At 35.3% G+C, this 14,066-nt stretch overlaps 1 protein-coding gene across 1 annotated transcript in view; it reads right to left on the reverse strand.

Moving 5' to 3' along the window:
- Nucleotides 1-14,066, reverse strand: part of armc2 (armadillo repeat containing 2) — a 34,667-nt gene that overhangs the window by 5,008 nt on the left and 15,593 nt on the right. The window contains exons 7-12 of the mRNA XM_073853159.1: nt 12,780-12,970; nt 10,468-10,570; nt 10,113-10,369; nt 8,797-8,942; nt 7,202-7,301; nt 2,412-2,694 (exon numbers count right to left, since the gene is read on the reverse strand). Of these exons, the coding sequence (XP_073709260.1) occupies nt 2,412-2,694; nt 7,202-7,301; nt 8,797-8,942; nt 10,113-10,369; nt 10,468-10,570; nt 12,780-12,970 (1,080 nt within the window). The remainder of the gene's footprint in view (nt 1-2,411; nt 2,695-7,201; nt 7,302-8,796; nt 8,943-10,112; nt 10,370-10,467; nt 10,571-12,779; nt 12,971-14,066) is intronic.

Here is a 14,066-nt window from a genome sequence, read left to right on the forward strand (position 1 = left end):
TTTAACCAATACTATTTCGACACCCTGGGTTGCCGGTTTGTAGAAAACACAGTGTATTGAATATATTGAAGCAAACAAACTGGCTCAAAGATTCCAGATTCTACCTGACCAAAAATGCCTCGGCATCCATCTGCAAAGCTCTTTGACCAGAGGCATATTATAACGCCGAGAAATCCACTCATAAACTTGCACACTAAATCCAAAAATTTTGCATGCGTTTTTTTTTCATATTTGTCAAAATTCGTCATGCACAGAATGTCACAGTGGCTTTGAATTGTCAAAACACCTGGAAATGAACAATTATTAATATAATTAAAATAAAAACTGACAATATAAAAATAAAAACGTTAATAAAATATCAATAAAACATATAGTAGTATCTCAATGATACTAAAATAAGACTGATCTCAAAATAAACGTAGGTGATGCCTAAATTCACTTCTAGAATTTAAAACAACTGATTATTTGGTTTTTAGAATATTTTGAATTTATTAATAGTACAGAACATTACAGGATTAGTTCACTTCCAATAAAATAAATTAAGTTTTTTTCCAGCATCCACTATATGGAGAAAAATCCTGGAATGTTTTCCTCAAAAAACTTATTTTTTTTTCGACTGAAGAACGACATGAATATCTTGGATGACATGGGGGTGAGTAAATGACCAGGAAATTTTTACACTAGAAGTGATCTAATCTTTAATATTGGCCAACAGTTAGTTCATCAAATCACTTCCCTTATGCAAATTTGTAGTAAATGTTCAGTAACCATGTTTTTTGGGGGAATGATTACCATTTGTATAACCACAGTTTTACTACAAACACCATGGTTAAACTATGGTTAGTGTAGCAAAATCATGGTTAACTGGTGGTTACCATGGCTTAACTACAATAACCATGTTTTTTGTTTTTATTTGTAATAAAACCATGGTTAAGGGTTTGAGTGTCTGTGTTTGTACCTATTCTGCAGGATAAATCGCTACGCCAGTAGGTGGTGACAAATGATCATCTTTATGAGTAAGTCATTGTACTACCAAATGATTAGTTCAATCTGAAACAAAACTGGAACTGCTTGAAGGAATCATTGAATCATTTAACCGATTTGTTAAATAAAAAAAACAAATGATTGCAGCGGTTCCGCTGTGGCTTTTCTTAAACCTTTTCTTTATCTAGTTTTTGGAGAAAAAACAGGCAGTAAGTAAATCTTTTCATTTACAGCCCAGTCTTTGTACATTATAGGCCAAACAACTGTGCCCAATACTCACAATCATCTGTCTAGACAAGCTTTATTATAGCATCTGCCTGTCGGTTCAATTCTCGGTACTGAAGATCAGATTGCACAAAGAGCTAAATAGGTGTTACTTCCTCCTTGAGAAATTTCGAAACCATCTGCGTGAATTTTAGCACGAGTACCTCACGATAAATCCGAAATTGAGGTAGTCAGAATCTGCCAGCGTGTGTGACTGTAGTAAGATCCTCTATTTCTCGCTCAAAGTGCGGTTTGCTCTGTCAGTGTTTGTGCGTCACGCTGCAAAGTGTGTGTGTTCGTTTCGAAACACCTTTTGTTGTGGCAAATGCTCAGTCATTGTTACCCTTGATTTCTCAGTTTCTTTTTCCTTCTCGATTTGTATTTTCATCATAACAGGATGTCATTTTAATGTACCAGACATAAGGTAGATAAGCGAGAAACAATAAATCTCCCACCCATTTCCTCTCTAACTGTCCACATTTCGCTTCTAAAAACGACAGCATCCTCTAACTGTCATTTCTAACTGTAGGAATCTAGCAGTTCAAGTTTTAATATTATTTCTCACATTCTAAAAATGACACGGAATGTATATTTCCACAGGACACAAATCTCTTTCTCTATTTCAAAAAGGAAATGCATAACCACCTCTTCACCCTAACATGCCTGCTTCTGAAACATTCACATGCAGAACCAAAACCGAGCTTCCATCCATCACCCTGAAACCACAGTGCAACATCTCTGAGAACAGAAGGCTGCACAAAAATAGAGCTATGCATGATAAAAACATGCAGTTTACAATCTGGCTGTTCTCGTCATTGGAGAGGATGCAGTACCTTGCAGGGCCTATGCCAGTAATTGACGTGGAGAGAACAGCATGTGATTGCACTGTGCAGAGCAAACAACTTGCACATTCATTCAAGTTCAAGGAAGTAAACTTAGCCTAAAACATCTGTGTCACCGTCACATCGCTTCTGCTAGTCGTTAGTCACGTACAAAATGCTTTGAGTGACAACCACATTGAAATGCATGAGTGAATGCACTACAGTCTCTGTAAAGTACGTTCCCAGTGGGTTTTCTGTAAATACAGAATTTTTGTTAAATGAAATATTAACTAATTAACTGCTTAGAGGAGTGTGTGTATATTGTATGATTATGTTTTGTACCCAGTACTTCCAGTAGCAGCTGTACACACAGAGAGTTGGCAGCTAGTGCTGTGCCCACAGTAGGATGGATGGCCAGGTTGGCCAGCAGTCTGATCAGTTTGACCAGGACGTCATCTCTCTCAGGGATATGGCATTGCTCAGGGGGTGATGGTGTTTCCTGGTAGACCTGAAAAAGATCTAAGAGGACATCTATCCCGCCTTCCTCCTCATAGACTCTCTCTCTGGCTTCAGTGCTCTTGGCTGTTAGATTTCCTAGTGTAAACAGGAGACGCACTACCAGATCCTGCAAAAAAAAAAAAAACAGAGGACAAGTGTTTAGTAGTAAGTAGTAGTAAAATGATATTGATGATATAAACTTACAACTTTGAGGAAAAAACTCGAAACTGCGAGACTGAAACCCGTATAAGTCTAGTCACAAGTCATAATTCTAAGAAATAAAGTCATAATTGTGAGATATAAACTCACAACTCTCATTTTTTTGAGAATTTATAACATTTTATAACATGCGAGTTATTCAATCAAAATTATGATATAAATTCGCAGTTCTGAGAACATAGTCTTTTTTCTGCTCAGAATTAAACTTTATAATTCGCAATTGCAAGTTTATATTTCACAATCCTGATTTTTGTGTCAATTATGCAGATTTTTGTTATCAATTCTGACTTTATATCTTGCTATTCTAACTTTATAACTTATAATTGTGAGTTTATATCACAAAATTCTGAGAAAAGTCAGAAATGCGAGTTTTATATCTTGCAATTCTGAGAAAAAAATGTAGAATTGCAAGAAAAAAGTCAGAACTCAGTTCAGAAGTCAGTTTATATCTCGCAACTGCGAGTTTATATCCCACAATTCTGAGTTTATATTTCACTATTTTGACTTTATAAGTCATACTTGTGAGTTTATATCACAAAATCCTCAGAAAAGTTAGAAATGCGAGTTTATATCTTTCAATTCTGAGAAAAAAATCAGAATTGCATGAAAAAAGTCAGAACTCAGTTCAGAAGTCAGCTTTATATCGCGCAACTGCAAGTTTATATCCCACATTTCTGACTTTATATCTCGCTATTCTGACTTTATAAATCGTAATTGTGAGTTTATATCACAGAATTCTGAGAAAAGTCAGAAATGCGAGTTTTATATTTTGCCATTCTGAGAAAAAAAAATTGAATTGCGAGAAAAAAAGGTCAGAACTCAGTTCAGAAGTCAGTTTATATCTCGCAACTGCGAGTTTACATCCCACAATTCTGACTGTATATTTCACTATTTTGACTTTATAACTCATACTTGTGAGTTTATATCACAAAATCCTCAGAAAAGTTAGAAATGCGAGTTTATATCTTGCAATTCTGAGAAAAAGTCAGAATTGCATGAAAAAAGTCAGAACTCAGTTCAGAAGACAGCTTTATATCTCGCAACTGCGAGTTTATATCCCACATTTCTGACTTTATATCTCGCTATTCTGACTTTATAAATCGTAATTGTGAGTTTATATCACAGAATTCTGAGAAAAGTCAGAAATGCGAGTTTTATATTTTGCCATTCTGAGAAAAAAATGTAGAATTGCAAGAAAAAAGTCAGAACTCAGTTCAAAAGTCAGTTTATATCTCGCAACTGCAAGTTTATATCCTACAATTCTGACTTTATATCTTGCTATTTTGACTTTATAACTCATAATTGTGAGTTTATATCACAGAATTCTGAGAAAAGTCAGAAATGCGAGTTTATATCTTGCAATTCTGAGAAAAAAAATTTGAATTGCGAGAAAAAAAGTCAGAATTCAGTTCAGAAGTCAGTTTATATTTCGCAACTGCGAGTTTATATCCCACAATTCTGACTTTATAACTCATAATTGTGAGTTTATATCACGGAATTCTGAGAAAAGTCAGAAATGCCAGTTTATATCTTGCAATTCTAAGAAAAAAAATTTAGAATTGTGAGAAAAAAAGTCAGAACTCAGTTCAGAAGTCAGTTTATATCTCACAACTGCGAGTTTATATCCCACAATTCTGACTTTATATCTTGCTATTCTGACTTTATAACTCATAATTGTGAGTTTACATCATGAAATTCTTCTGAAACATTCACATGCAGAACCAAAACCGAGCTTCTGAGAAAAAGTCAGAATTGCGAGAAAATTTTTTAGAACTCAGTTCAGAAGCCTATATCTTGCAACTGTGAGTTTATATCCCACAATTCTGAATTTATGTCTCACTATTCTGACTTTATAACTCGAAATTGTGAGTTTATATCACAGAATTCTGAGAAAGTTTAAAAAAAGTTTATATCTTACAATTCTGAGAAAAGGTCAGAATTGTGAGATGTAAACACGCAACTGCGTTTTTCTCAGTTCAGATATTTTTTCTCAGAATTGAGAATTTATATCTCACAATATTCTGACTTTATAACATGCAATTTATAACACGCGAGTTATTAAGCTAGAATTGTGAGATATAAACTCGCAATTCTGATAACATATTAGTCTGTTTCCCCTCAGAATTCAACTTTGTAATTCGCAAAGTTTATATTTCACAATTCTGATAAAAAAGCCTGAATTGTGAGAAAAAACTCAGTTCAGAAGTCAGTATATGTCTGTTAAAGTTTAACGTGCTGGACGAAACAAGATGAACAATTAACACTATTTACTTTTAATAAAGTCTTCAGAGATATCAGCAGGAACAGGCAGGAACACAGATAATCTCCACACACGAATAACATTTAACATAAGCAAAGACCGACAGTGAACTCAAGAAACAAACAGACTTATAAAGGGTGACTAATTACAGAGACAGATGCCGGGAATCAGACAAACGATGGGCTAAACCAAATGACACAAATCAACAGGGGGAGACAACGGGCGAAACCAAAGACATAAACAGACAGAACTGTGACAATCTCTTGCAACTGCGAGTTTATTATCCCACAATTCTGACTTTATCTCGCTATTCTGACTTTATAACTCATAATAGTGAGTTTATATCTCGCAATTCGAGAAAAAGTGCGAGAGGTAAACACGCAATTGCAAGAAATAAAGTCAGATTTGCGAGATATAAATACAAATCTCACTTTTTTTCTCAAATTGTCAGTTTATATCTTGCAATTCAGATTTTTTTTCTCAGAATTGAGTTTATATTGCGCAATTCTGACTCTATAACATCCAATTCATAACATGTGAGTTATTAAATCTAAATTGTGTGATATAAATTTGCAATTCTGAGAACATATCAGGCTTTTTTCCCCTCAGAATTAAACCTTATATCTCGCAACTGCAAGTTTATATCACACAATTATAACTCTCTACTTTGACTTCATATCTAATAATTGTGAGCTTATATCATGGAATTCTGAGAGAAGTCAGAAATGCGAGCTTATATCTTACAATTTTGAGAAAAAATCTTGCAATTCAGATTTTATATCTTGCTATTCTGACATAACATGCAATTTATAACACGCAAGTCATTAAGCCAGAATTCGCAGTTCTGTAAACACATCAGTCTTTTTTCTCCTTAAAATTAAATTTTATAATTTGCAGTTGCAAGTTTATATTTCACAATTCTGAGAAAAAAAGTCAGAATTGCGAAAAAAAAAAGTCAGAACTCAGACGTCAGTTTATATCTCGCAACTGCGAGTTTGTATCCCACAGTTCTGACTTTATATCTCATTACTCTGACTTTATAACTCGCAATTGGGTTTATATCACAGAGAAATGTGAGCAAAAAAGACAGAATTGCGTTATGCAAATGTGCAATTGTGAGAAAATTGTCAAAACTGTGAGATAAAGTGTTGCACATACCTTTTTTATTTTTTATTCAGTGGCAAATGGTCTTCCAGAATATTTAATACTTATATTTAAATATTAATGTCAGAACTGCGAGTTTATATCTCACAACTGCAAGTTTTTATCCCATAATTCTGACTTTATATCTCACAATTCTAAGATAAGAATCACAATTACGGGTTTTTATTGTGCAATTCTGAGAAAAAAAAAGTCAAAATTGCAAGATAAAAAGTCAAATTTACCTTTTTTTTTCAGTGGCGGAAATGGTCTTTCATATTATTTTATACTTATATTTAAATATTAATGCAATACCAGGATTGCAGATCAATGGCATACACAACAAAAATGTCTACCATAAAATGTGGGGAGTTGAGTTGTATCTGTATCTGTATTTTTAAATAATGACACAGACCTATTATTTAATAAAAGTAATTGAATATGTTAATTTTTTAATTTTAAAAATATTATAAGATTAATTAGGATTAAATATTTAAATCAATTGACAGGGCTTGGGTTTAGTGCTTTAATGGTCCACTAAACTCATGTGAATCTAGCAGCTTTTGGTTAATTTTATTTTGTCAGACAGATTAAACAGATTTTCAACAACGCCTTTGTTTTCATTTAGAACGTAAGTTAGAACGTAAATCAGGGTGCAGAGATAGACCTCTGCCAGTAGTCTAGAGGACAGTATGTCCCTATGTGAGGCACAGGGTGTGTGTGGGACTGTGTTTATGATACCTAGTACACAGTGTGAAGCATGTTTATTCTTTATGAGATTGGGAGCACATGATCTCATTACTCTTAGTGCCAGAAGGAAAGAGAACATCTGAACTGTCTGTACCGAAATAAAACGAACAGAAAAACACACACACACACCTTCATAGACCATTGCTCAAGTTTCACTTAAGAGCAGAAAGCGGAACATGCAGGCTATATGCTTACATGTGTGTGTTTGGATTAGTGTATGTCGGAGCGTGTGTGGACAGTGTACTTATACTTGGGCCAAATTCACCTGTTTCCTGCTGTGTTTGCCTAGCAGGTCCCAAAATAGGCGGCAGCAGCGTGGCGTCTCAGCTAATGCATGACAGCATTCAGTGTAGGTGGACAGTTTGCTGGAGACAGAATACACACAAGAATATTCAAACACATCACATGGCACAACTTTATCAACTTTAATCAAAAAGCTCAATTCCTTAAACTAAGATTAGATCTTACCTCAGCTGGTGGATTTTTAAAAAGCATTTTATAGTTTACAAGGCCTCAGCCAACTGCTAAGAGAACTTAAGTTCTTAAGAACTTAAGAACTTAAGCTAAGAACCTTAAATAATTTGAAATCAACATTATGATTATATCATAATTATACATTATGATGTGAGACAAACACATACACTGTAAAAAAAAAAAAAAAAATCAACTTAAAATAATAAAATAAAATAATTTGTTACACCGCTAAAAGTTTTGATCAGATCAACTTATCCAAGTTGAGTAAACTCAATATTTTCAGTCAGTGGGGTAACAAACAATTTTAAGTTGAAACCTTTTTTTTTTTTTACATTCTAGTGTTTTATTTATAAAATATAAAACTAGGAATATATGTATGATATTTTATCAAAAAAATATCTTAATTTAACAAAAGTCATTTGATTTTTTTGTACTGTGGAATTCAAAATGCAGCATATTTTTATATGTATTCTTATGTATATCTTACATTTATTTATCCTTAAAAAAATTAAAAAGGTAATTGCGACTTTTTGTGTCGCAATTCTGACTTTATTTCTCAGAATTTTTCAGTTTATATCTTGCAATTCTGACTTTTTAAGTTATTAAATGAGAATTGTGAGAGATCAGTCTTTTTCCCCCTCAGAATTGGACTTTATATCTCAGAATTATGTGAAAAAAAGTCAGAATTCCGAGTTTATATCTCACAATTCTGACTTTATATCTCGCTATTCTGACTTTATAATACGCAGTTGTGAGTTTTTATTATACAATTCTAAGTAAAAATGTCAAAACTGCGAATTTATATCCCGCAATACTGAGTTATATCTTTATCTTTAATATATACTTATATCTTTAACTATATATGTACGATATTTTGTCACTGAAATATCTTAATTTAACAAAACTCATTAGATTTTTTTTTGTATTGTGGAATTTAAAACTTAAAATTTATAGTTACATATATTTAAATATTTATACTTATATTTATCTTACATTTAATTACCCTTACAAAAATTGTAAAAAGTTAATTGCGACTTTTTTATCTCTCAATGCTGACTTTTTTCTCAGAATTGCAAGTTTATATCTCACAATTGCAAGTTATTGAGTCAGAATTGTGAGATATCTGTCTTCCCCCCTTAGAATTGGACTTCATAACTCGCAATTGAAAGTTTATATTTCACAATTCTGAGAAAAAAAGTCTGAATTGCGAGAAAAAGTCAGAATTACAAGATATAAATTTGCATTTGTGATAAAAAAGTTTGTACATTGCACATCAAATTAATAAATCGTATAACTATATGGACATTTTTTTTGGTTAAGTTAAGCTCTACATTCTACATTTGAATGCACACACATATCACAATGACAACTGACTGATAGACTGACCTGAATATTCGCGCCACATTAATGCAGATGTCAAGGTCATTGCGATGGTTCTCCAAAATCAAGCAAAGAGTAGAGAATGCCTTGTTGGACAGGAAGGCAGGCCGAGACTCAGACTGGTCAGCTATATTTCTCAAAGCTGCTGTGACCTAGAAAGCATCAAGAGGTCAAAAATTAAATGTATGAGTATGTATGTTTGCCGATTGAGTGTGAATGAGAAACTGTGCTGCAGGTGTGCATGTGTGTGTACTACTGCCTAATGGCTAGAGATGCATATAAAACAGGAAGCACTTATAATCAAGAAGAAATAACAGAAGGTCTTTAAAGTGGCCTCATAAATCTCTCCATCAAGTGCACGAGGCACTGATTAGGGTACATGGAGGGTGCCTGCTAGAGCCGCTTGGCCCATCAGGCCATACTTTCATAAAAATCCTCATTTCCGTCTGCCAACAGACTAATGAGTGGCACGGCAATTGGCGCTGAACATCAAACCGTGCGTGCCGAGTTCAGGAAGTTTGTTTGGGCAGAGTTAAATCATTCCTCTGAGACATACTTTGTGCTGGAGGAGCATAACGTAAAATATGGACATGGAGAAGTGGAAAAAAGGGCATCCTCCCAGACAAAAGCAAAAACAAAAGCAGAGGAAAAGCACATTAAAATCCACCCTTTTATTCGACCCCATGCAACCCCACCCTTATGAAGCGCTCATATTTTGTTCCGTTTCGCTCCCAGAGCAGAGTTCTGAGAAACATCCGGGTGGGGTTCAAGCTTGCTGAATTCCTTCTTTTTTAAAGTCTTCAAGACGCAGATTTACAGTGTTTGCAAAGCAAACCTATTTGTTTATCTATAGTGGTGTGTGTGTGTTGCACAAAACACTATTCGAGCACATAGGGGAAGCACACAACCTTGGTCACTGTGGATATGCATGATAGGATTGTTTGTTTTGAGACAACAAGGAAAAGATAATCATACATAGAAAAGCCCTTTCTGTGTTTTATTTAATTGCAAACCTGAATGACTTTCTTTCATCCGTGGACACAAAAGAAGACATTTTAAGATGTGTTTCTTGGTGCATAGGATGGAAGTCAATGGTAACCGAAATTGTTCTTCAAAATATCTTGCTCAGTGTTCCGCAGAAGCAACCAAGCCAGGTCATTTTTGGTAAACCAATTTTTTAAGACAGACAAAATGTCATATTTGATCCATCAAAATGCTTTAGTTTGTAACTTCCTTAGTTTTAGTGTATCTGGGTATACAGCTGACAAAAAAGCAACTTTGACCTTTGACTCCCACCTAAGCAGCCATCAAGGATGACCCACCTGTACCAGTATGTGTCCTGCAATGACACGCTGACCTTCTCCCTCTGACATGTGAGAAGTTACGTTAGCTGAAGTTGTAGATGGACCATGTATCAGTCTCTTTGACAGCTGCAGCAGGACACCGATAAAGCCTTTAGACAGCAGCAGCCTGGAGAGGGCGCTGTTCCCTGAGAGGAGCTTTAGTGAGCCGATGCAGTATAGCATGGCTTCACCTTTACTCCACACATCTTCACAATGGAGCAGAGACAAAAGGGAGTCTGTGTGTGGACAAAGAACACACAATGAACTGATGTTAGAGATAATTACTGATTGAGTTTAGATAGTCTGGGTGAGTTATGTAATAATCAGGTCGAACCTAGGATACAGCCGTTGAGGAACAGGGCGTCGTTACTAGCGTTCCGGCTGATTTTGAAGATGAGTTTGCAGATGTTCAGCAAGTTGTTTCCACTCACGTTGAGCTTGTAATATGGACAAAAGAAATAAGACTACTTATTGATTTCAAATTATACATATACTAGTAGGCTCATGTCTTACAAAGCGAGGCTGTTTAAAGGATTAGTTCACTTACAGAATGAAATTTTCCAGATAATTTACTCAGCCCTATGGCATCCAAGATGTTTCTTCAGTCTAAAAGAAATTAAGGTTTTGGAGGAAAACATTTCAGGATTTTTCTTCATATAGTGGGCTTCAATGGTGGTCAATGGGTTGAAGGTCCAAAATGCAGTTTCAATACAGTTTCAAAGGGCTCTACACGATCCCAGGCGAGGTATAAAGGTCCTATGTAGCAAAATCTAAAAAAAATTACATTTATATACTTTTTAACCATAAATGCTGACCTTGCACAAGCTTGACTTCACGCATTACACAATCACGCATGTGTATGACATAGGCAGAAGTACCGACCCAATGTTTACAAAGCCAATGTGCAAAGAAAGTCAAACAGCTTTTTTTTTTACAAAAAAGCTAAAACAACAATGTCGGACAATCTGAAGTTGGAGGAGAAAATGAAATAGAGTTTTTCGCTCTATCCTACCTTTTTGAACCGAAGTACACAGATGAACAACTAACCATGCGTGACTTTTCCAATGTGATTACATAATGTGTTAAGTCATACATGCGCATCGCAGATGCAGACGCTAGTGGAGGATGAGCATTTGTGGTCAAAAGTATATAAATTTGATTTATTTATTTTTTTATAAAATGACCGATAATTTTGCTTATAAGACCCTAAAGGCCCTATAAACACAACGATAACTACAGGTGCATCTCAATAAATTAGCATGTTGTGGGAAAAGTTAATTTATTTCAGCAATTCAACTCAAATTGTGAAACTTGTGTATTAATTAAATTCAGTGCACACAGACTGAAGTAGTTTAAGTCCTTGGTTCTTTCAATTGTGATGATTTGGCTCACATTTAACAAAAACTCACTAATTCACTATCTCAACAAATTAGAATATGGTAATATGCCTATGAGCTAATCAACTCAAAACACCTGCAAAGATTTTCTGAGCCTTCAAAATGGTCTCTCAGCTCCACAATCATGGGGAAGACTGCTGATCTGACAGTTGTTTAGAAGACAATCATTGACACTCTTCACAAGGAGGGTAAGCCACAAACATTCATTGCCAAAGAAGCTGGCTGTTCACAGAGTGCTGTATCCAAGCATGTTAACAGAGAGTTGAGTGGAAGGAAAAAGTGTGGAAGAAAAAGATGCTCAACCAACCAAGAGAACCGCAGCTTTGAGAGGCTTGTCAAGCAAAATCGATTCAAGAATTTGGCTACAGTTAGACTACAGGCTAGACTGAGGCTGGGGTCAATGCATCACGAGCCACCACACACGTGTCAAGGAATTTGGCTACAGTTGTCATATTTGTCTTGTTAAGCCATGCACATTTCAAGCGCATCTAAACAGTGAATCTAGCGTAAATTTTATGATCTCTAACGTAGTCGATGTAGTGGAATAAAAACAATAAGTACTCTTTTGTATTGCAACTTTAAAGGAGGCAAGACAATGTTATCCAAGCTACCGCTGAATTCCTGTTAGATGTGCTGTTTGCTGTGCAATGTCTGTTTGCTTCTCAACAATGTTGCCTCCTATTTCAAATGCGCAAGCCCGTGATGCCAACGATATTGTTCCGCTGTATCGTTATCATTATAGTCCTGTGTAAACTGTGCTATTCTCTTAAATTTGAAATTTATTTTTATAACGTTATCTTTATAGTTATATTTATCGTTCTTGATGTGAACAAGCCTTTATTCCTCGGCTGGGATTGTGTAGAGCAAAACTGCAATTTGGACCTTCAACCTGTTGGCCACCATTGAAGTCCACTTTATGGAAAAAAATTCTGGAATGTTTTCCGCAAAAACCTTTTTTTTTTTTTCAACTGAAGAAAGAAAGACGTGAACATCTTGGATGACATGAGGGTGAGTAAATATCAGGAAATTTCTATTCTAGAATTGAACTAAACCTTTAAGATCAGACTTTGTAAAAGATTACATGATTTGACACAATCTTTGGGTTTTCACAAACACTATAAATGTTTTTTCGTGAAATTTTGTGACTTTTTCTCATTTAAGGTTAAGCCTTAATAAAACCTTGTATTATGTATTTTATGTCAGTTTCTCAGCCATACAGTTAAGTGTGTGTATGTTTCTATATACTTACTGCCAGAATAAGTTTGGCTAATGTTAGGTTAAGTCGATCCGATCCCACGTCTATGAGTCTGAAGAGTGTTCTAAGAATGGCGGACCTCTTTTTAAACTGTCTTCCAAGGATGCCTCTCTCTGCCAGGGCATTATGGAGACCATTGCATGCATTACACAGCTCTCCCACAATCTCATCTGACACTTCATCACCTGTAAGGATTGTTTTAGAAAAAGACAAAACCCGATCAGTATACTGTATGTTCCAGTGCACAAAATGGGTAACAGTGTCAAGGTCCCATTTCAAACCAAATGTCTCACACAGTATTAATTGCAGCATTGTCATCCTTCAACTGTCCCTGTGAAGGACAGTGAAAGAAGAGTAGTCTGTGGGGTACACAGCCTCTTTCATTCAGCTGAACTCATGTGTACACAGAGTAGGCTTACTGACATTTCACTGACATTTGGCCCACATGTCAACACCCACTGACAGAGTTAACATGGCCCTTCAGGGCAAATTCCCCCCCTGTATGGTATGCATCATTAGTGTGTGTGTATAATAGCTCTTTACTGTCTTTCCTCATTTACCAGCTTTGAGCACAACTACATAATATGTCACCGAGTTTTAAGTTAGATTAGATTATAGATAGAGTATCAATATCTCTAAAATCCCATAGGCTCAATTAAAATTGATAAATAATCCTTTTTTCATCTTTGCATCTTAGACTAGATGTTGCTTGTGGAATAATTATCCATCTCTACATGCCTTTTAACCATTGTGTGCACTGGCATTGCCCTATTCTTGCTGGATCTAACTTGCCTTTAGGGGATAAGTCACAGGCTGCATTTTCCAAAGCTATTTCTGCTAAAACAAATGTTGTTTCTCAAATCTGTTTCCAAGATGGTTGGCATTCCCCCCAACGGCACCCTCTGATGATGCCATGGAGAATATGAATGGTATTTTATGCATGAACCGAGAGGCTCTTGGCACAATAAATATTTGATATTTATCTTTTAAATGAATTTCTATTGAATTTTCAAAGTGCTTAAATATTTACTGCTATTAGATTGCATTTCACGGTTCTTTTCCCCCACATGCTTTGACTTTAAAAGCTCTGCGCTGTGCCAAGCTCAACACAAGCTTTGTTTTTATTCCTCTGCATTCAGATATTGTGTTTTTCTTTCTCCCTGCAGTTTTGCTTTCACTCTGGGACACATTCAAGTGCTAAAGTGCAGCTCTTGAGTACAAACTTGCATAAGCACAATTCAATAACCTCACAACTGGGGCTATCTTTCAAAATCTAAAGTT

Source organism: Garra rufa, chromosome 13 (genome assembly GCF_049309525.1).
Source record: "Garra rufa chromosome 13, GarRuf1.0, whole genome shotgun sequence".
In the NCBI taxonomy this organism is placed as follows: Eukaryota; Metazoa; Chordata; class Actinopteri; order Cypriniformes; family Cyprinidae; genus Garra; species Garra rufa.